Source organism: Crassostrea angulata, chromosome 5 (assembly GCF_025612915.1).
Source record: "Crassostrea angulata isolate pt1a10 chromosome 5, ASM2561291v2, whole genome shotgun sequence".
Taxonomy (NCBI): domain Eukaryota; kingdom Metazoa; phylum Mollusca; class Bivalvia; order Ostreida; family Ostreidae; genus Magallana; species Magallana angulata.
The window spans coordinates 16247650-16270199 of NC_069115.1; the positions used below are offsets into that span (position 1 = coordinate 16247650).

The 22550-nt window shown below is 32.7% G+C and overlaps 1 protein-coding gene across 1 annotated transcript; it reads right to left on the minus strand.

The window, feature by feature from the left end:
• Positions 1-9121: 9121 nt before the first annotated feature.
• Positions 9122-19588, minus strand: LOC128185814 (uncharacterized). Its single transcript, XM_052855482.1, has 7 exons — positions 19546-19588; positions 19360-19464; positions 18182-18395; positions 17792-17911; positions 11158-11224; positions 10150-10247; positions 9122-9851 (listed from the first exon to the last, which is right to left on the minus strand). The coding sequence occupies exons 2-7, from the start codon at positions 19405-19407 to the stop codon at positions 9664-9666; spliced, it is 735 nt and encodes a 244-aa protein (XP_052711442.1). The 5' UTR covers positions 19408-19464; positions 19546-19588; the 3' UTR covers positions 9122-9663.
• Between the last annotated feature and the right edge of the window lie 2962 nt (positions 19589-22550).

Genomic DNA, 22550 nt, shown 5'->3' on the forward strand with positions numbered 1-22550 from the left:
GACATAAAATAACATATTGCTGTCTTACTTGTGAGAATATTTCATGAGAACGTGCAACACCAAGGACGAGTATTTACAGTAGGTGCCATACGATCGCATGGTTTCTGGATTATAGGAGACAAAAGGATAATTAACTCTGTGATTCACAAATGTTCGATTTGCAGGAAACTCCGTAAACCCTCCGCCCAACAAATCATGGCCGACCTACCTGCAGACAGAGTTGTTCCATCAACCCCGTTTACAGTTGTAGGAGTAGATGTCTTTGGCCTTTGGAATGTAATGGTGCGCAGAACAAGGTGAGGATTAGCACAAGAGATGGGCCGTAATATTGAGCTGTCTTACATCAAGGGCAGTTCAAATCGAAGTCATCGAGGATATGAGTAGTTCATCATTTACCAGTGCTCTTTCAAGATTTGTATCTATTCGAGGACATGTGAGGGAATTTCGATCTGACCGTGGGACAAACTTTATAGGTACATTAGACAGCATTAACATTGATGCTGTTTTTGTTGATTCTGGACCTGTCAAGAAATTTCTCTCCGCTAATAAAGCCAAATGGACCTTCAATCCACCTCATGCATTCCACTTGGCCGGATCATGGGAGAGAATGATTGGAATTGCTAGAAAAAACCTTAATGTTATTCTACTCAACACCAAAATTAAGGAACCTGCTCATGAAGTGTTGTGTACGTTTATGTGTGAAATAACTGCTATCATGAATTCAAGACTCATATGCCCTATTTCTACAGATCCAGAGGATCCAGTGATTATCCATCAATGTTGTTGACACAGAAGGACTTCAAAGAAGATATAGTGTGTGTTGACTCTAGTGACATTATAGGAAACATGTACAATTTATCTCGCTAACCTATTTTGGAAACGATGGAGAGATGAATACTTAAAGATTTTGCAGATTCGACGAAAGTGGCAGTATAATCAACCCGATTTTAAAGTTAGTGATGTTGTCCTCATGCGCGACCTGACAGTTAATCGCGCCCAGTGGCCTCTTGGTCTAATTACCAGAGTTTATCCAAATGAAAGTGACGCAAAGTAAGGACTGTAGAGATTTGTGTTGCCAAAGATGGAAAACGTGCGACATTTGTAAGACCAATAAAAAAACTTGTGCTATTAGTAGATTAGTTTATGCACTGTATTTACTAGTGAACTGATATATGTTATTCTTACACTTATAGTATTTGTGAAGTTAGTGTAATGTTCTGGATGAACTTGGTGTGTAATCTATATTTATATGATTTGGTAAACATATTTCAGTAATGTTTATTTTTTAGTCCCCTACCGGTTTCACCGGAGGGGACTATAGCTTTCCTCTGCGTCCGTCAGTCTGTCTGTCTGTCAGTCCGTCTGTCTGTCCCACTTCAGTTTTCCACACTTTTTTTCTTTATGCATTTGAGGAATAATATGAAACTTGCTGAACAGCTTCAAAATGTCAAACTACAGATCCAGTTTACACTTTTGTAGCGTCTGATTGACATATTTTCGAGAAAATTAATTTTTTATATTCCAATTTTTTAATGTTCGGGTTCGTTATCGGGTTCGGTGTGTAACTGAATAAACGAGGTCAGTTAGAGTCAGTAATAATATCGTGCGTTTATCATTTCTAACAAACAAATAAATTCTATAAAATAGTGTCAAGCATTGTGTTGTAAATCTATTCGGCAGGTTTTTTTTTTGTATTATTATTACAATCGGGTTCGTTGTCGGGTTGGGCTTTTAACTGTTTGGTTTGATTCGGGGTACAGAAGACGGTAAGAAATGATATTGTGCATAACAGTGCATTATTTTCACAAATTTTTACCAGCGAAAACAGAATAGACTTGACGAAATTACAAGAGATGAAATAAAGAGTATTATTTTACCTATTTCCTATTTTTCTATATCAACTATATAGTTTTAATTTCCTCTGTTCTTTTATCTCTGATTAAAGCATGACATCTCGTTAACAATAGCTCTGAAATAGTTGTGTGCTTGGTAGCTTTCATAGAATAATACAAACCGGTAGGGGACGTGTATTGCTTATGCAATACTCTCAAAATGCTTGTTCATATAAGTAATATCTTGTTGATATTAGGTGGGGATTGTTGTGTTACACGAATATTGTTGGCACGACCTACTTTTTATATCAAGAGTTATTCCCCTTTTTGTATACTTCAATGTATTCCTGAGTTGTGCACAGAGACATGCACACATGCCGCAGACGGTTTAGGCTATATTTGTACAAGCGTACCAATGGAGCTGATGATCAATGTAGCCCCACAGTGTAAGTAGTTGTGTGTTTATTATTATATAAATTTAAAATGTTCAGTTTAGGATGTTTATGAAATTGAAAAAATGTATGACAGAACTCAGCCATGTTGGCGCAAAAATCGCTCGGGCATGACTTTATATGCAAACACTAGGTAAACTATATGATAGATTTATTAAAATACAATATGTTTAATGCATATTAATAACAAAGATATATGACGAAACCTTTTTTTTTATAGAAATTAAGTTAATTTAAGTGTCATTGTGTTTTTGTATGGAAAAGTCAATACGCGGGGGTGTTAAGGAAGCATATGGAATCTGAGTTACATGTAATTCCGTGAAATCACAAATCTTAATTATTATGTACATATTCAAATATCTAAGCAACTAAACGTAGATCAAAAACAAATAAAAAATACTGAAGACAATTTTTTTCCAGAAATTAGTTTGTATTACGTAGATTAACACATTGTTGACGTCATGACTAAAAGTTGAATGTCGTGTGAATTTGATCGGAAAGCATTGTAAACATATTCAAAATATAACTAATCTAAGAACTCTAATAAAGTATTGTGGTGTGATTTATTGAGAATTGAACATAAGAATACAGGGGGAGATGTTAGGTTTATCAATCATCCGCTAAAAGGTATGTGAATTTGCTTTTATTTCTCGGCCAGGCTTTCCTCTGTCGTTGTTTACAATATAAAAATCCGACTAGAACAACACTACCCCGTATATATTGAACTTGAAATTTTATACGTATCGTTAGTTTGATCAATGCTTAAATTGAAAAGTGCTGCTAGAATCCCGTGTTGTGTGTTGTTTTGATGCAATTTGCCGTTTTCCGTGCAAACTTTATAAAAGTTGGGAAGGTTTTACGAGAACCGGATAAATAACTTTTTAATAAGGAAAAACATAGGATTCTAGCAGCGGTTTTGATTAAACTGAGATGTTTTGCTTTCACTTGGTATGTTTATCTTATTTTTGATACCGCGGGGTAGTGTTGTTCTATCTCATTTTATGTTAAGGAATATACGTAAGCTATTTATAGTTGTCACGTGATAATGCACCAATGTGGCAGTTATGTACAACCCGATTTTATTGCACTGACATCTATTTTAAAGGATAATACTAAGTTTTTGATCTTATTCAAAATAATTATTTAATTTCACGATTTTGAATATAACAGTCAAAATAAGACGCTAAATTGCCCATATGCTTCCTTAACACCCCCGCGTATATATTTTTTACAGTCATTTGTCATGTATTGATTTAAACTATGTTAGACATTTTTAGAGTTATAACTCTGTTATTTGTTTATTACAGCTTTTTACTGCAAGCATACTGGTGTACAAGTGTACAATAAATAAATTGAACGAAACCTTGGCGTGGTTATCAGTATAGTCCTGTTTTATCAACTTGTTTGTCAGTAGCTTGCCTTAGAAACTGTCCATACGAAGAACATGCCCTTGTGTATCGAATTAACTGAGACACAAAAACACCATGTTCAGGTGATGAAGGTATATTGTGTAGCGCCGCACCGAGCGGTCGTACAACATCTTTCATGATTTTAGTTTCCATGATCTTTGTAATCACGCTATGAAAATAATGCTGAATTTCTAGTCTACCGTTTATTTACACATCACAGATATAAACATTCCGAACAAAAATTCCACAATATAACAGCCAAATAAACACTATCACATATACACGTAAATCCAAAACAACAGAGACGAAATTAATAATTCAAGCGGCGAGTCTGGGTGTACATGTCAATCTTTATCTACGTAAGTCACTACTAAAAAAATTTGATCGCTATATATAACAAAGATCCGTTCATGGCGATCAGGAGCATATTATAGGACCCTGACTATCAGGAGTCAGTACACTGTATAGTTATATAATTAATGGTCAGTGTGGAGTCAGCAGGGGGTGAGATTAGATTTAGAGACTAAGTGTAGATAATGTAAAAACAAATAATTAATGAAGAATGATATTAATAAAGATAAGATATTAAACCGTTACAACTGCTACATAAGTAAGGAAAGTTGATCATAGAAAAATAAAAGTCATCGCGTTTATTTTTAATTGGCTGAAGGGTGAGCGTGTACATTTAGTCAGACATGCAACTTACAGACTTCAAGACAAATGGAATCATCCAGCAGATTGAGAAAACATGGTTTCTGAAACAAAACTCCTTGACATTTTAGTTCTTCCTGTTGATTTTCCAGAATGTTTGTCACTCTTAACTTATGATTTTGTTTATTAATAATAATTCAACACCAATTATTATTTAACAATGTACATTTTATCATGGTATAGGCTCCAGAGCAGTTGTATTTTTTATATAAATCATCATGAAACAAACTCTTATTTATATTGAAAGCAACGTTTGTCTCTTGTCTAAACATCTAACATTGTACTATTCTCTGTTGAAAAGTGGACAGGAATAGTCTACATCCACTTCTCTTCGCAAGCCCTCATATTTTGATTCTGGAAAACGTGTAAATGTCGGGACCAAATACGGTCTACGCTTCGACCAATGTTTCCACCCCAGTTTCCCTGAATTTTCGTAACAGACCTACTATTTTTACATATTTAACATTAACCCCTTCATATATCACCAAAAAATCAACACTTACCCGCTGTCTAATCATTTTCGCAACTTCTCGGCTTTAACTTTTGTGTATCACATTGTTTATCTAGGTCAGCGCAGATTAATTGTTTGTGTTTCGGATAAAATTGGAAACCTACTTAAGAAAATAATGTCGAAAATGTTACTGAATCAACTAATCTTACAACGTACAAACAAATACTTAGTCACAAAATTACAAAGTGGTATTTCTTCCCTTTTTAATCATCTCTTATGGTGACAAATTTTCCATTACACCTGTTCTTAAAAATTAATTAATATACATGTAGCATACAAGCCAGATTAAAATAAAAGGGTTGTATTGTTTTATGTGACACAATTATTTACTTATTTAACCTACGTATTTTGTTAATTTGTCTTTTATTGTAAAGCCATTCTTGATACCTCTTTGAATTATAAGAACAATACCTTAAATCTAAAGTCTACAATCAGAACAATATTTTCTGGTGGGGGGGGGGGGGGGGTTTCGACTCTAAATTTTCTACTTTTTAAACCACCTATAGCGAGCGACCTCATAATTTTAACCTGGGATGTAGGAGTTGAGAAAAAATGATTTGACAGCGGGTTAGTGTTGATTTTTTGTAATATATGGATGCATTAATGATTAAAATGTAGAAATAATATGTCTGTTACTAAAATTCAGGGAAACTGGAGTCGAAGCGTAGACCGTATTTGGGTTCCGACATTTACACGTTTTCCAGAATCAAAATATGAGAGCTTTCGAAGAGAAATGGATGTAGGCTGTGCCTGTCCACTTCTCTAAAGAGAATAACATTGTACATGTATCAAGGCCAGGTAATCAATTTTGTATTACGTCACAAGTATGACGCTGCTGCAATGAAAGACCAATTTATTGCTTTGCAACGAGCTAGTTTCTAGTTAGAAATGCATTACGAAAGTATTGTAAACAATACAGACGGAAAAACATTTTTTTCCCAAAAGCGTGACCATGCTTCCGTTTAAAGGTATACATGTAATGGTATCTTTGTAAAGGTTAATTTAAAAAAAAATATTTTAAGAACTCAATTAAGGCATAATCAGACTATTTTGAAATTTCAAGATTTGGTTAATAGTTGATGAGCGATGTCATTTTTAAAGGCTCCTCTTAAATAACTATAATTGGTCCTTGCCTCCAATCAAGAGCTTGGAATTGACAAACTTAATCATAAAAAAGAAATAAAAACTAACTAAAGTCGAAATCAAATCTTTCATGCATCTACTTAAATAAAAACAGTCAGCAAGACTTGGATCTTCATTTCATTTGCTATATTATTATTGCATTAAATCAAAGAGTGCTAGTTGTATCACAAGTACTCATGTTGAGAAAAGAGACAGCAGCAATTATCACATAATTATGACACACCTTGTATCATAATGAAAAAAGAATAATCTTAGCACAAAAAATAAAATGTAAAATGCACTTATTTTTTGTAAAACAATCTTTTGTACATTCATTTGCCACAATTAAGGCAGTATAATTACAAATGGTTATTAACACTGTGCCGGATAATTATGCCAGTGCCAAGGTAGCATTTTTCCACCCGCTTAAGATGCAGTTTCAGAAAACTCCATGTATACCAAATAATAAACCAGTGTTTAGAGAGTATATAAATACTTTTGTTTTAAGTGTGTTTCACCTGACCGGTGAGATATTAACCTTTAAAAATTAATATCCCATCGGAAAATGATAATTCCCATAGGAGATTTCATTCTCCTACAGTAAATATTGACAATCCTATAGGATTTTTTAAATGTCCTATAGAAAATATATTTCCTATAAGAGGATGGTATTTCCTATAAGAATTTGATTCAGACATGTAGTTTTCCTATAGGATATTAAGTTTTCCTATCGCATTATATCAAATCCTATCGGAATTGAAATTTCTATAGGAATTCTTGTATTCCGGTAGGAAATTTCAAATTACTTATAGGAAATTTTTTTTTCCTATGGTAAAAATTATTTTCCTATATGAATATATTTTGGAAAGGTAAATATATCACCTGAAAGGTGAGATACAATGATCGCTAGGTGGTTGTTAACTCTTTAAGCAATTATCCGGCACATTGTTTATTGCTTATGAGACATATTAGATAATGTTTATGGGATGACAACGCACATGTAACAAACTGATTGATTGCGATAAAACAGATATTGGGCATCTTCAAACCCATAAAGAAAGTTTTATTGCACCTACTTTATATATTATACAAAGTGAAGTACAAAAGTCACACCGCACACTCTTTGATTGTTTGCTAAAATCGATCATACTGTACTTTTAAAAAAATCACAAAACTAATAAATTAAGGATACTGCATGCGCATCGTAAACATTCTTCACGGATACATAAAAGCTATTATTCCCAATAATGCAGTTCAATGACCCTCTTTGATTTTCATTTCCATGATAATGAAATAAAAATCCTTTTAATTTCCATCTAGTTTTGGCTGAAGAAAATTCTTAAAACTTTGTTTCATATTTATATTTATATTGACATTGCAGGCTTGTAGCAGCAGATTCAAAAAATTGAACGTAATTCGCCCCCACCTTTTTGGGACCATGTAAAAAAATGAATTGAAAATAAGGAAATAAACAGTGAAATTGAAGTTAAAGGTATACATGTAATTTGTGGATGAGTCTGCACCTCCTCCCCTCCCCCACACACTTTCAAAAACGATGCTACGTGCCTGCATTGCATATGCTATCGGACATCTACGAAATAGATACATCGACACACCGTATTGTTGACATTTACATAACCAAGCTTAAAGCCTACAATTCACTACACTCTGCTTAGTAAGAATAATACAACTGTCTCGGGACAGGTCTTCACCACAGTAAAATTGCCTTCCAATAACCCGTAGTGTAGCAAAAAAATGTTGAGTCGCTTCGAAATGATTTTGGAGAAAGTTAATGAAGCTGCATTAAAAATAACAGTCATTCATAACAAACAATTTCGAGGCTGTAATATAATACCTTTCATCTTAAAATTGAATTCATATAAATAAAAATTTCCACATTTTTTCACCAACTTTTTTTACTCACCTCGAATTTACATTTCGAGCTATTAGTAGAATATAAATTATTATTATCGTGAATGTTTCAGAATAACCTCCTCTGTTTTGATATGATGTTTAGACATATAAAAGTCAAGGCGAAGCGAATCACTGCACATTCTGTGACCATAGAGACTCTGTGAGTAAAGTTTGCGCCAGATTTGACCAAGGGGAGAGAAGATATGCTCCAGAAAAGGATTTTTCACATATTTCTGCAATGACCTTCAGCTTCGACTTAGAAACAAAATTTAAGGTCACTGCACACCCTTTACCCAATGGAGCGGGGCCCTTACTATCTTTTGAAATACATATCTTATGTATAGTTTCCAGAACAATCATAATGTGAGGGTGTGTAATTAGTTTTCACACTTATTTTTATAACTGTATGCAAAGATACAACCATGAATCGGTATATATCCTTCATAAAGTGATATACAGCAGTTGTGCATGCTTTATTATTAAATTGTAACTTTGCAAAGATTGCGCTTTGAAATAAAGGTCCCTAGTCGCAAACCAATGTCATTATATATCTGTCCTAAAAACATGTAAGCAGACCCATAACCATTGCTGCAGACGATACCTGTGGAAAGTCTTCCATTACGGAAACGTGACTGGTGAAACGCAGTTTGACCTAGAGACTGAAGAGTTTTATACCCCAACTTATTCTAATTTTTCATAAACGGACTGTCATATTCCTTTCTAGAATTCCAATTTATCAAACGCATTTGCAGTTTCATTCTAACTTAATTAGTCAGCCCGCGGGCTGACTAATAACAGTTTTAGGACAATATAACTATTTCCTGTGAAATATGTTTCAGGAAGGGCAATATAACTGTTTTATCGTGTGATTATGCAGTTATCGGGGAATAGTAATAAAATTCTTTCATTTGTGACCTGACCAGAAAACGTATTCAAAAATGTTATATTATACATATTTTACATGGCATAGAGGGCGACACACCGGAATATTTGCCCCGGAGTGTCATGACAGCTCTGGAGTGTTATATCGCCCGATGTCAAGCGATATAACACTTCAGGATTTTCCTTTCACCGAGGGACAAATATTCAGGAATTGTCGCCTGCGAAAACAAGAAATAACAAACCAAAACGGTTTACGAACGAATTCATTTTATTTACAAATGCCTTTTTTTAAATGTTCACTTTTTACAAATCAATGAAAAATGTATTATAAAGAGTCGATTGATGCTTGTTAATTTTGATCAATTAAATAATGATGTGCTTTTACGTTGCTGTATTGGGCTGACTTGGATTTCAAAAGGCTGTTTTATTTTTCCCGGTAAAGACCAAGTTGACGTTTGTTGTTTTCAGCACGCTCATGCTAGAGTTTATTTCTTTCATTGTAATTATATATTTTTTTAATCAATTAAACAATTAAAGTATATTTATTTCCTAATTTAAAACGAATCACAGACGTTGTTCCAACATTTTATTTGTTGGATAGCTGTTTAGTATACGCTTGATTAGGAACTGGCTCTTCAAATCCGATGTAATGAATAAGTAGAATAATTGCACACGAGGATGAAAAAACAGTTTTAAGGAGGGCGATATAACTATTTCCTATGAAATATAAATTCTTCCGTGAGGGCATTATAACTGTTTTTGGTGTGATTGGTGGTTTCCTTGGCAGAGTGTATTATATATTTATACATACCAGAGATTGATATTTTGAATTAAAGGTGATTTGATACAAGACTGCTATTTGAATTTGATATATAATTATTTTCACTTAATGACCTGCTTGGCATTGTATTAATTTGGCTGCCAATCGATACATCACTGTTTTGTCTGGATGACGTGGTTGATTTTGTGTTTTGTTGACTCCTCAAATCTCCCATTGCAATGCAATCTTTAGGTATACCTAAACAAGATAATGTTTGAAACGAATATATAGTAAACATAAATGTGCTGTCTTTAAAAAAGTGGATGGTATACGTTTGCAGCTAACATACATGTAGCTTTTTATTTTAATTCTAGTTGAAAAATTGCGTTGCAATATGTTTGAAACAAACCGCTCAAAATTTAACGACCAATTTGTTTATGCATTGTTTGCAGTGCTTTAATTTGTTTTTACGGACGACTTTATAAATTTCATAAATGCGTATATTATGATACATGTTAGTCTTCATACATTCAATACATTTTTTCAAAGAACTTACGTTTATGCTTCTTTATGAAGTACACAAATGCAATTAACATTGATAATTGAATTATGGTTATCAGGATGTGGAATGCAAAAGTTGACACTGAAACCATTCTGCAAGGCACAAATGCGCATGTATTAAAATTAGTGTTAAGGATACAAAGGCAATATGTTCTAATACTTTTAGATGGGCGTATATGCGTTCAAAATATTTTAAAATATTTGTTACGATGATAATGGTAATTGCAACACAAGCTCTGATGTAGACATTGGTTATAAACTTTAAATATTGCTTAATATGTTATCTTGTTTGTACTGGCAATCGCTTAAAAATGTTATTTTATAAAACATCTTTTTTATTCAGTAGTTAGGTAGGTGTATAAAATTGCTACGCATTTACATGCAAGAGCGTTTATCATAGATTTTAAGGTAAGATCTTACAAATTACAAATAAAACGAATTTACATGTAAGGCACTAGGGATTTTCGATTGATGCATTTAACAACACGGATATATCTGACTGCATTGAAAGATTTTTCATAACGACTCATCTCTCTGCCTGTCTCATAGTGAAGTGGACATGACATCAGACTACCGAACTGCAAATTCAAATACAGCAGGGTCTTTCTTTACTTAAATTATTTTTTTTTAAAATAATGTTCTCTTTTTTTCTTCAAAATTCCTGCTTTCTCAATTATATTATTCGAAATCGTTAGATTATGACCACCCCCTTTCCCATTCAAAAAGAAGTCCAGTAAGTCCAGAGAAACTTTTCCTTAGGGTATGGATGATCCTAATATGGTAACGTTTACAATTTGAACATTTTTTTCAAATGACATGACATGGCTTGTTAGTTCTGATTATGATAAAATATATACTTTCGATTGTTTTTGTTACATCTTATGTGTTTTTCAATATATGTTGCATGTTTTATTCAGCGATCCAAATATAAACACAAACACTGCACGATCTTCTAAATATCGCGACATCAAATTGTGATCAGAGGTAAAACAAAAATACTTGCTTTGAAAGAGTACTTTCATTGTTATCGTCCTTGGTGCTTTTTAGTGCGTCTGTGTAACATTCTTGATCTACATAATACAATAAAAACATGGTAACGTTGTAGATATCATGCACAGTGATGTGCCACAATGGATGCAACTTTTATCTGAACTTTTTTTTTTACTCATTTGTACATGTAGTTTCTTTGATCTCCCATTTTTTTTTACAACAATGATGCTTGGAACAAATTATATATTTGGTATGATCTCCCCTTCACACCTAATTAGGGTCTTCCATTTCCAACGGAAGACCCTATTGTTTTTGTTATGTTTCTTTTTCTCTAATTTTCACTATTATTATTCTTTTTTTTCTTAAAATTTTTCCTAAAACTCTAATATCTCAAATATGATACAATGGATTTTTATGAAAATTTCACGAATAATACAAAATATCAAGGTCTTTAATCATGTACATTTTTATTGATGACGTCACTTCCGGTCGGCCGTTATATTCGTTTTTCTTTTTGTAAAAAGTGATCTTGTCCTCCCTTTTTCGCAAAAACGATTAAAGATAGAAAATTAAAAGTTTCAGGAATGATAGATTTTTGAATGTTTAGGGCCGATCAGGTAAAACTTCGATCGTCCGTCACTTCCGGTCCGCTCAAACAGCATTTTTGGAAAATTGTGTTTTAAAATTTTTTTAAATCAAATAATCTACAATTTTTTTTCCATCAGAATATGTTTTAAACTTATCAAATTTTAATATGAGCAGGTAGTCCGTCACTTCTGGTCGTCACCGGAAGTGATTTTGAAGTGAAGTGATACTGAATACAAAACTAAAAACCGTTTCAAAATCGGACAGCGCATTGCGGAGATACTGACGTTTAAAAATGACGTTTTCCGGAAATCTGCATTTCGCAGTGAAGGTTGAAAAATTAGTTTAAAATGAAGTTAATATGATAGTAAATCGCACCAAATGTAAACAGTTTAATTGAACCCTATCAATTCAAAATCAAACGAAAGACCCACTTATTGCTCGCAACAAGGTGCTTTCAGGTAATTCAGGCATTCTCGAGAAATTAAGCGTCAAAATTCTGAAGCGAGAGTCTGAGTAGCTCAGTCGATAGAGTCGTGGACATGGCCCAGGTGACCCGGGTTCAAGTCCCGATTGCCGCAATTTTTTTTTTTTACTATTTTTCGCTTAGATCTACGATTTTATCTTTGAAGTGATAAGTTTAATCTTATCTATTCAAAAATCGAACGGAAGACCCATTCGTTGCTCGCAACGAGATCGTGTCTAGTTTTAGTTGTCTTCCTTGTTTAAAATTTCTAGGGATGTCATTATAAACAATGGAGGTCATACGACAAGAAATATCAGCGGAACAAAGAAAACTGGCTATAGATTTGTATTTTCGAAATGAAAAATTATGTTAATCGGCAGAAATATTCTTTGTGGATTATTCTACAGTTTCTATGCTTGTAATAAAAAAATATAATGATGGGGGAGGTATGGAAAAGAGCTCCAACCGTTAAAGAAAAGGTTTGATTGCTGAGAGGGGCAAACAATTTTGATTCGGACACTGAGGAAGAATAAATGATAAACTCTGAGTGAAATTGTGATTTATTTTAATCAACTCCCCCACCAAAGAAATTATATATCAGAACAATTTAAAGGAGACTCCATTCTTATCGAATCAACAGAAATAAAGTAAGGATGACCCTCACTATGTCAGAAGTCAATAGAAAACGCTGTATTCAGTGGCGTTACAATATGAAAAATCATGCAGCTGACAGATATTAGAGAAAAGTTTTTTTTTCTAATGAAACGTAGATAGTTATATCAAATGAAAACCGATTTTGTGTATTCAAAACTCAGGATTAAGCATAGCGACGAGAGTGTATTGGTCAATATGGCCACAACGTGAGGGTAAGTGCCATGTTTTGGGGATGTATGACATACTCAGGAGTGGGGACATTAGTATCTGAACTTTGAGAAGTATATTTAAACTTGATCAAAGTTTATGGCCAGACATTGCAAAACATTTTGGAAATTCTCCATTTATATTCCAAAATGAAAATCCCTCTTGTCATGTTTCACAACAATTAACAACTCCCTGGAAAAATGAAAATGATTTAGATTGTTTTGACTGGCCATCACAGTCACCAGACATTAATGTTATTGAAAAAAAATATGGTTAATATCAAAAATCCGTCTAGGAAAATCACTGACAGCGATTAAATCAAGAAATGGTTTGGTTACTAAAGTTTTGCAAACCCGGTCCTCTCAAACTATTCCTAATGTCAGAAACTTATACAACACAATTTCAAGAAGATTAAAGCTGTAAATGTCACATCACTGAATACTGAACTTTGAAGTGAAAGTTTGCTGAGTGGTAATGATGGTAGGGAAAAGTTGCATCTATTTCGGCACGTCACTTTAATAACAAAAGCATGCATCTAAAAGAAGCATTGTAGTAACGTATAATAATCAAGTATTCACTAATAATATAAAGTTGTATTAGTGGTCAGAACCCATTAATGAAATAAAAAAAATATGACTTGACCAATACCTGTTTTTAATTATACTATTATTTCATAATAATTTTATCATTAATGGTTGAAGTCTACTCTCAAAAGCAATATAAATTATATATAATTAATGGTCACTTATGTACCTAACTTGCGTTTTTCTCTTTTATTACTAGTGTATATGAATTTTTACTCTCAATAGTAAAATGTTGAAATTGTATCAATAATGACGGCTCAGTAATTCGTAAATGATACAATACAGGAGCTGTAAATTATGTCATAATGTTAATTGTTAAACTATGTAAGCTTATGAGAAAACGATTTTAATTCATAAACTCCACATCAGATTAAGTAAGAATTCCTTTGGGTCTATTTTTTATATATTCTTTTGGGCTAAACACGATTAAAGCAATTGAATATTGTGTGTATTAGGATCAAGTATTTTGAACAAACCTAACTGAAATAAGGTGGGTTTTCAATTTCTGATGTGCTGCACTTACCCAAGCGAATGCACGTACCGAACAACAAATCGTTCTCTAATGACTGTTCAGATGGAATAAGAGATAAAAATATATAAAGATAGAGATACTTTTTTTTAAATCATTTTCCTAAAGGTCATGTCGATGTAATCTAATTGTGATCTAAAAGTAAAAATAGTTATAAAGTCTTATCATAAATAGGCACCTTAAGTATTCTCATAGGCATTATTTATCGTGGATAAAACGATTTTTTTCCCATTTTATAACAGCTTAAGTTAACGTCAATTAAATGGTTACCACCTGCCATTGTTGTAAGACTGCCATAAACTGGCATCGATTGAAGAGGGCTCAGTGGCCGTGGCCATTTTTGGACTCCACTATTCTCATTTTTAAAAAACTTAAGAGCTTCATTTAAAACTAATGGGTATTGGTTTTTTTTACAAAAAAAACCACATGTCTCCCCTTCTCCCCAAGGATTTTAATAGGGGGCAAATTTAACAATTGAAAAAAATGATGTCAGCTATATGTTACCCAGACCTAGAAAATCTTATTATCTTTTTCTTAATTTGACCTTGAGTAAAACATGGTCAAGGTCATATATAAATCAATAGTACACCTTAGTGTATTATTATTGTTCTTTGTTTGAAGTTTGAAGTCCTACTGTCAAAGTATGTTCAGGAGTTGAACAATGAAGTTTTTTCTAATTTGACCTTGAACTAAAAATTCTAGGTCAAGGTAAAAAATGTTGGTAAGGTTCAACTAGGTTATATACCATCTATCCATGATACAAGTTAAAAGTCTGTATGTTAAAGGAGTCTTGTGTTATGGTCCGGACAATATTTTTTATGAAAAGCTTGACCTTGGAGAACAAAATAGGTCAAAGTCAAAACTTTTGGTGGCGTGCACTCCTTCTCAATACCATCTACCTATGTTCCAAGTTTGAAGTCTAAATGTCAAAGGCTATTTAAGTTATGACCCAAACAAAATTTTGTTATTTTTTTCTTAATTTGACCTTGAGTAAAACATGGTCAAGGTCAAATATTATTCAATAGTACATCTTAGTGTATTATTATTGTTCTTTGTTTAAAGTTTGAAGTCCTTCTGTCAAAGTATACTCAGGAGTTGAACAATGAAGTTTTTTCTAATATGACCTTGAAATAAAAACAATTTGTCAAGGTCAAAAATTTTGGTAAGGTTCAACTAGGTTATATTCCATCTATCCATGATACAAGTTAAAAGTCTGTATGTTAAAGGAGTCTTGTGTTATGGTCCGGACAATTTTTAATGAAAAGCTTGACCTTGAAGAACAAAATAGGTCAAGGTCAAAACTTTTGGTGGCGTGCACTCCTCCTCAATACCATTTACCTATGTTCCAAGTTTGAAGTCTTAATGTCAAAGGGTATTATTAAAGTTATGACCCAGACAAAATTTTATTATTTTTTTCTAAATTTGACCTTGAGTAAAACAAGGTCAAGGTCAAATATTATTCATAGTACATCTAAGTGTATTATTATTGTTCGTCGTTTAAAGTTTGAAGTCCTTCTGTCAAAGTATATTCAGAAGTTGAACAATGAAGTTTTTTCTAATATGACCTTGAACTAAAAATTCTAGGTCAAGGTCAAAATTTTTGGTAAAGTTCAACTAGGTTATATACTATCTATCTATGATACAAGTTAAAAGTCTGTATGTTAAAGGAGTCTTGTGTTATGGTCCGGACAATATTTTTTATAAAAAGCTTGACCTTGAAGAATAAAATAGGTCAAGGTCAAAATTTTTGGTGGCGTGCACTCTTTCTCAATACCATCTACCAATGTTCCAAGTTTGAAGTCTTAATGTCAAAGGGTATTTAAGTTACGGCCTGGACAAATTTGGATGAAGAAGAATAAGAAGAATACTAGACACGATCTCGTTGCGAGCAACGAATGGGTCTTCCGTCCGATTTTTTAATAGATTAGATCAAACTTATTAATTCAAAGATAAAATCGTTGACCTAAGCGAAAAATAGTAAAATAAAAATTGCGGCACTCGGGGCTTGAACCCGGGTCGCCTGGGCCATGTCCACGACTCTATCGACTGAGCTACTCAGACTCTCGCTTCAGAACTTTGACGCTTAGTTTCTCGAGAATGCCTTGATCGATTTTAACGAGGCCGGGTCTAATTAGTTGTGCCCTAGATTTTTTAATGAATTTTTTTACCTGAATTTCTACTGATATAATTATTATTTTAAGATTAAAAAATAAGACATTTACCACACCGTTTGTTTAGGGGGTCATCTCAAAGTTTGTTAATCTTTAACATAGGACCCTATGGGATTTTGCTTGAAATGTATCAATTTTGCACATTTTTTTAAACTTCTGCCCTAGGGATTTCTTTTTCTGTTCTACATATTAAAGTTATTGCTAAAAGGCATCAAATGGTCAAATAAAAAAAAAACCTTTTACCTCCTGGTTTGTTCCAGGGGTCTTATCAAAGTTGATTTTTGTATGCCCAATTTCCCAGATTTGTCAGATAATGGCTATTTTTTATTTGACAAAGGCGGAAAAGGTGATCTTTATAGTATTATTAAAGCCTTCAGACATATTAAAGTAATAAAAAAATATATAAAATCACATATTAAGGGTCATTTATATAAAATACATGGTTACTGTGTTGAAATATATGAATTAAGCTATATATTTAGGCGGGTTAAGAAAACGTGACAGAGGGTTTGGCCTGCTGAACCCTCTTCACTTTTTCGACCCGAGCCCAAATATTGCTTATACTTCGAGACAGTTATTTTTATTCCACAATATAACATTAATTTTACGCATGAAACGAGCAATTTTCAACAAATTTCGCTGAATATCTGCAGATAAAACTATCTCGCCATGGCGTCAAACAAGCAAAAAGATGACGTCACAATACAAATGAAACGCTGCGCGAAAGCGTGCGTACTCGTTCTGTACTCGGCCTCTTTAAAACAAATTACATATTCTGAATCAGTGAAAGGGTCACTATCAACCCTACAGAAAAACATCAAAAAAGGAAAAAGTTGAAAAAATCGATTTTTTGTCTTTCCTTCCGGTGACGACCGGAATTGACGGACGTTAACCATTTAACCTAAGGGCATGTTTCCAAAGATAGATCTATCATCGCTGAAAATTTCAAGTTTCTATCTTCAACCATTAATTAAATATTCGCTGGACAAAATGAATTTTTAAAAAAAGTAAACTTAACGACGTTGACGAACGGAAGTGACGTCATATTCGAAAAGATACGTATGCATAGCTATAGTTACTGTCTTCTATCTGTGAAATTTTCGAGAAAATCCGTCGAATCGTTTTTGAAATATTCGGTTTTTAAAAATTTGGTGCAGGAAAGAAAACAAGAAAATAACGAAAACAATAAGGTCTTCCGTTGGAAACGGAAGACCTTAATGAAGAATAAGAAAAAGAAAGTCGACAAAAACAATATGTCTCCCCTTTGAAAGGGGAGACATAAATATAGGATAATACTTAAATTTTAAAGATGAAATATATGGATCTCTCTATGTAACATTATAGTTTATAGCTTAACAATTCATATTTTAAAATTTTGAGAAGAGCTGGTGGTTAATTTGTTGATCATACAGTCTCATTTCATTAAAACAACGGTTAGATATCGTGCTTACATCTATATGCTACGTTTGAATTGTACAAATCTGGGCAAGGCGTCGTATGTCCTTTGCACGACTGGTAGAGATTCATGGCCACGCTGTTTTCCTCTTCATCATAGAATGGACAGTGTCCACCTGATGATGAAACAAACAATGTTATGTTTCAATATATCAAATGCATACTTACTCTGAAATATTTTACTTTCTACGTTCTCTTATAAGTTGGAATTACAATTTTGTGCGGGATACGATATTAACTGTTCATTCATCATCAGGTAATCGGTGCACCATAGCTATAGTGTGATCATTGCTAAATATCATTTGATCATTTCCCTCTAAAATGAATGATAATAATACTTCAAAGTTTTTTTAGCATATTCACTAATCATAAGCATGTCGACTCACCAACTATATTTTTTCTTGGAGCACATACTTCCATAAAACTTTCATGGTATTTGTCCGGTAGACAATGGTATTCAAATCTTTCTAGAGTTGTGCAATTCTGGTTAACCAAGTGGCACTGTTTTCTCCTCTTACTTTTGATCCACTCGGTAGTGTTTTTTGGACATCTGTTTACGACTGTTATGGTTGGAATTGATTCAAGACAACCTTCACATGACTGAATAGTAAATGCAATAAATTTATTTGATTGTTTTTGTATGTGTTTCTTTCTGGTTTTTTAATTTGTTTCTTTTATTCATCATTTGAAACCTTCTTCACAAAATGTTTTTAATAACCTTCAAACCTTCTGGATATAAGTATATGCATCCATAAGTCCATATGACCGTTTCCGTGCATAACATTAGGGGGATCCTTGTCCAAACTGTTATTTTTTTAATTAATGATTTTTTTTATTTAAAAATTATTGTTTGACAATTTTTAGCAAACATATGTGACTTTCTCCACTAAGTGCTTTATCCTTAACAATTCAAATATTCGGTAACGTTTTCTTACGAGAAACGTTTATTAGCTAGAAAAAACTCTAAAGATATATACAGATTAATCTTATGATGTATTTTAAAAAGATAAGAAAAAATCAATTCGGCGTAGGGAAAGAGACTTCTAGGTGCTAGTTGATTGAATTATGGCCACATTCATCGATTTTATGTCCCTTTAAAACAGTCATTGTCTACTCGTAAAAAACTGACTTTATACGACGAGAATCTTTGATACCGAAAGGTAATATGTAGAGAATACAGTTTGAGAACAAACTTGTATTTGGTAATTTACTCTTTCTTAGCTCTGTTACTTCTTGTTGAATCAAATGTATTGTATCGTAACTGTTCAAACATACATATGTACCGTAACAAAGCGTTACAGGGGCCACATAGCACAACCTTACATGCCATATAATATAAAATTATTTGAACTGAATTAAAATTAAAAAAAATTTAAAGTAAAATTGGTAACTAATTACAGCAGCCACTGATATGATTGAAAGATATGTATTATAATTAAAATATGTTTAAGTAAAATAAAAAAAATGTTTTTTCTTTGATTTGCTCATAAAGATATTGTAAGATAGTGAACAATTTATCTGTCAAAGAAATCTCAAATTACCTCAAATTATTGATAGAACTTACCACTTTAGGAACGAAATAGATCCATAAAAAGACGAATGCAGTCTGCATTTTTTCTACTTGACGTGGTTATTCTTTGTATACTTTTTTTTCGATGACAATTCCAGACTGAAAGATTAATGAAAAAATATTTATATTTTTTTTTTTTACAAAGTTCCTATCAAATCTCTGACTACCAAATAGACATACCTTTTGGAGTTTTAATGCAACTTTGAACATATCTATATAATGTTGTCGTTTATAAGAAAGAATATCGATTTACTGCTATCGTGGATCAAAGGATTACTTTCTTTAAACATTACAACGAACCTTACGGCGCCACGAAATGGTTATTGCATAATAAAGATACGAACGCATTCCATATATATCTGTTACACTGATAATCAAAGTACTGACAGAACCGAAGCACATGTGCTCGAAATATGCATATGGTACTGTGTAGTTTATGCACAATATCAGAAAATATTTCACAACGTAATAACATATTGGACAATAAAGTCTCACTTATCAAATACAATTAGGACTTTTTATCACTATAATAATCAAATCGTAATAAAATGTCATCTTAATATAAACTACAAAAGTCTTCTGATGTGTTTATACATAAAACGATGTTTTTATTTAAAAAAGAGAACCAATTTTTTTTTTCTAGAACATTAGTCTTTTTTTCCATATTAAGGCTAGGTCAGTGTTGTCATCTGATATAATCGTCATAGTCAAAAGATTTATTAACTACAAAGTCACAAAAGTTACCTGTCTAAATGGAGTGTATTTTTGAGTAAACGTTTTATTTGCTTGTGAGTTGTTTATAAAATTGTAGCTAAAGTGCTTTTATAAATTTAAATCTTTTCTTGCTTGGCAATAATCAATTAAATACAGGATATTTTCATACAGATTAATGATGTGTCATTTACGCCTCTTTCTACACATCAGCTAACTATTTTTTTGGGATTGTTTTTGTTTATCTCCAATATTTAAAACAAACCAGTGATTTATTCTTTTTTTATGAAAATAAAACAATTATTCAAGCTCCCTGCCATAACCCTCGAAGAAGACAATTGCAGAATAAATGATCAATAAAAACAAATGATTGTATCTAATTTTATCATTTGATCATGCATATGAAACTCGTGTTCTTTTGTACTTGTGTGATTCTTTAAAAGACCTACGACAATATGAGTACCTTGCAATGTTATCCCTATTTTTTTTTATTATATTACATTATTTAAAAGCTATGCAATTGTTCTTGTTTTTTTTTTAACTTAAACAGCTATCATAATATTCCGGAAATTATTTTGCTTTTTCAATTACAATAAATTGAAACATTTTTCAACTTGTTAAAAAGTATAGCTATGATATTGTCATAAAGATAAATAAACAAGTTTATGTTTTGCATGATGGAGCAGTATGCTATTTGGAATTGTTTTCTCACGCTATAGAGGAATAATGCTCAGACACCTGCATGTAATATTACGTTGAATATGATAAAATATTGATTGTCATCATGATTGACCAAACATCCAAGCGTTTGTTTTCCTGTTGTCACCACAAAAATCATTTTAAAGGATACTCTTTATTAGCTTTATCAGTTGCTTTTCTGAATATGAATGAACACTGTCTTATTTACACTCATTTTTACATTAACCTACTAGATCTTGTGATAAACTATGGAATTATCATTTCAGCTGAAAGTAAGTGAACCTTAACGTTTATAATAAAATGTACAGTTTATTCAAGAGAGTTGATATCTTACATGTGATAAGTCACTTTACACATTGTAGATATCATTTTTGTTTAAATTGAAAACATAATTGTAACTATTGCATTATAACGTCTAAGCATTTAGCGTGTGCAACTTTTTTATACCCGCACTTTCTAAAGAAAGTTCGGGTATATTGTTGTTACCCTTTTCCGTCCGTTCGTCCGTCCGTCTGTCACCTTTTACTTTCTCAAACTGTTCTTACATCTTAAAAACCAGCAAACTGAACTTAAGGAGTTCGATTTGGAGTATCATGTTGTTTTGTAAAAAAGTTTAAAAAATTCTCTGTTACAGTCAGTTCAAGCATATCTTTTACAACATACACCATAGCAAAGCATAGCATTGAAATCTCATAGCATAGCATTGAAATCTCATAGCATAGCATTGGAATCTCAAACCATAGCATACAATCTCATAGAATCGCATTCGTCATATCATACCATAGCATAGCATACAACAGTATTTTAACTCGGTTTTAATTGTGTTTCTTTGAAAAAATAAATGTTTAATTGATAGATTTGTGGTAAACTTTGGCTTCTAATTATTTTACTTCGAAATTTGTGGATCTCTTCTGTGTATGGAGGCGTTTTTGTTTAAATTTGTTCAAAGACTATAGACGCAAAGAACACTCGGACCAATGACCAACATAAAGTTTGACAATAACTAAGTTCCGTGTGGTATTTGTTTTGGGAAAAATGTTATAACAGCCTTCAAAAGCCGTTACAAAAATGTTGGAGGCGATTCCTCCACACTTTTTTGCAACTCTTCTGCGTTATAAGGGTTGTATACTGTGCATTGGCTTTTCGTGCTTGAAGGGATAATGAAAAACTTTTAATCAATTTTAATTCATTAAATGTGTACTACTATATAACTACGAAAGTGTTTTAAGCCAGTCATTTTGCACCTTAAATTTTTTTGTTATCTTTTTTTGAAGAGCAGGTAAAAAAGTTTCAAAACATTATATTAAAGAGAACGTTTATGAATATAGGTATTCAGTACCGATCAGACCCAACCCAACAGAAAGTAAACCCAACTTTCTGGGTTTACTTCGGGTTTACTAGAGTGGACCCAGAGTAAACCCCTCAGTAAATCCAGAGTAGACACATGGGGGTAAACCCAGTCAGTATACCCCTGAAAGCAGACGCTAATTGTGGAATACACAAGGGGCAGAAATTACAGGCAGTATGGTGGTAAGATGGAATACCAGTCTGCTTCACACTTCAGTGCATACAGTTGACCTCAAAAGCAATTAAAAAAAACCCAAAGTAAACCCCGAGTGGACCAAATTTTTCAAAAAGTCAACCCAGAGTAAACCCCAAGTAAACCCAAGAAAGTCAACCCGGGGTTTAGTTGGGGTTTACTCTGGTGTTAGGTTGGGTCTGATCGGTACTGTATACACCAACATTGTTTTTTTTTACGATATATTTAAGAAAAG

Coding starts and splice junctions, on each gene's coding strand:
- LOC128185814 (XM_052855482.1), bottom strand. CDS start 19,407: ATGCAGACTGCATTCGTCTTTTTATGGATCTATTTCGTTCCTAAAGTG. Junction 17,912..18,181: donor TCCAAGAAAAAATATAGTTG/GTGAGTCGACAT, acceptor TTTCATCATCAG/GTGGACACTGTCCATTCTAT. Junction 11,225..17,791: donor TTCAAACGTAGCATATAGAT/GTAAGCACGATA, acceptor TGTATTATGTAG/ATCAAGAATGTTACACAGAC.